Source organism: Coenobita brevimanus, chromosome 21, assembly GCF_032717465.1.
Source record: "Coenobita brevimanus isolate Jiangsu-jjx chromosome 21, ASM3271746v2, whole genome shotgun sequence".
In the NCBI taxonomy this organism is placed as follows: Eukaryota; Metazoa; Arthropoda; class Malacostraca; order Decapoda; family Coenobitidae; genus Coenobita; species Coenobita brevimanus.
The window spans coordinates 11138215-11140073 of record NC_136974.1 but is presented as its reverse complement, the minus strand read 5'-3'; the positions used below and the strand labels follow the sequence as shown (position 1 = coordinate 11140073).

At 41.1% G+C, this 1859-nt stretch overlaps 1 protein-coding gene across 1 annotated transcript; it reads right to left on the bottom strand.

Moving 5' to 3' along the window:
- Positions 1-335: 335 nt before the first annotated feature.
- Positions 336-1342, bottom strand: LOC145392100 (zinc finger BED domain-containing protein 5-like). Its single transcript, XM_080266555.1, has 2 exons — positions 1154-1342; positions 336-677 (listed from the first exon to the last, which is right to left on the bottom strand). The coding sequence occupies exons 1-2, from the start codon at positions 1340-1342 to the stop codon at positions 336-338; spliced, it is 531 nt and encodes a 176-aa protein (XP_080122681.1).
- Between the last annotated feature and the right edge of the window lie 517 nt (positions 1343-1859).

Genomic DNA, 1859 nt, shown 5'->3' with positions numbered 1-1859 from the left:
GTGGTAACCATATTACGGGGTATCGGGAAGTGTAAAATAGAGACTTCGCTACCCAACTTCAGAAGTCTCCACAAGTCCTATGGTAGACGACGAAGGCTCAACAAACATCCCAGGGGAAAGCTGAAGATGTGTAACATAAGCATATATAATTTTCTTATTGTAGGATTAATAACTGATTTTTGGCAAATATTTTTAAAAAGTCAGTCGGAGCACGAATATCCTTGCAGGACGCGCAAGGAGCGCAAAAACAACCCTGCGGTGTAGGGGTTAATTGAGCATGAATTCTGTGCAAACAATATACCCAGCATATTTAATGAGGTTACTTTCTTACTAATTTAATGAGATACTTGACACTGCTTCTTAGCTACCAGATCTTGAATGCGTGGCCGAATACCTGAGGGTGCACAGTGTAAGTCCTCTTCAACGTTCAGCCGGTCTCTGTACTTGATCTTGACAGCAACGAACATGGAAAATGTAGCTTCACGAAGATACAGGTACGTGGATCCAGACATTGTCAGAATCCTAAGAGCTTGATGTGAGATCAGAGGGTAAACAGGAGGGTACTTGACCCAGAACATCTCAAGATCAAGTTCTTTGAAGTCTTCCTCAGCTGAGGAGTTGAACTTTAACTCAAGAAACTTCTCTTGCACTTCATCCGAAACATCAGCTACTTCACACTGAAATGGGTTCCTGATAAATTTCCAGGCTTCACGCCTCTCATCTATGACTGGGAAGTATCTGATTAATTCTGCTTTCGTTTCAGTCAGATGAGTGATTATTATTATTATTTTTTTTTTTAAACCCAAAACCAAGGTAACTGTGAATGAGAGCAGAAGCCAAGTTACTAAAATTGGCTGTATTTCCATCCTGAATTCGACATTTCCTGAGGTCGAGTTTGGCCATGAAGGCTCGAATGGAGTCGTGGTACATGATGATGTTTTTCCTTTGTAGTTTAAGGCTGACTTTTTTTCTTTTTTTTAATGAGAGGAAGAAGGAACCAAAGGCTAGGAGCCCGCAAAACAGTTCCTTAAAAAAAAAAAAAAAAAAGAGAGAGAGAGAGAAAAAAAGAGAGCCATTTTCAAGATCCGTTCATTTCGAGATGCCTGGACATACTGCATTGTACTGGAGATCATAGGAGGTAGGAAATACAGACAGAGGGAGACGGTTCCAGAGATGCATTAAGCGCTTCCAAGATGTCCACCAGATAAGACAGAGATAGCAGAAAGCCTTCTGACTGGAATTTGTCACGGAGATCTGCCTTCTGCTGTGAATCTAGAAATACTGCTACTTCTCGTAATTTATAAAGTCGTCCAAGCATGTTTTGTATGGCTTTCATAATCATCTTTATATAAGCCACGCTCTTGTTAAGAGACTTACAAATATAATTAGAGAAATTTCTACTTTTCCCCCCGGGCTAGTGCTCCCCCTGGAATTTACTCACGCCCCCCAGGTTAAGAACCTCTGAACTAGAAGCACAAAGTGAAGAACAGAAAGAGCAATATGAACGGCTTCAAGAGACATTAAAGGAGCAACAAAAGGAGTCACAAATGACGATGCAGGGACAGCATGGGAGAAGTGAAGGAAGAACAGCAACAGTTGAAAGAGGAAATATACGCTGAGCTACGGCAGCAGAAGTGTGAGGTCAGCAATAACGTGGAATACAGACAGCTTTTGGACGACCAGTTGAAGATAAATAGTGAGGAAATTGTGATGGAGTGGAAACAACATTTAGATGACCAGTTAAAGGTAACTAGTGAGAAAATTGAGGCTGTAGAGAAATCTTGCACTGCTGAGCATCAGATATTTACAGGGAGCACATGGAAAAAATGAACAGTGTATAGAGAATCTTGACGAATCCC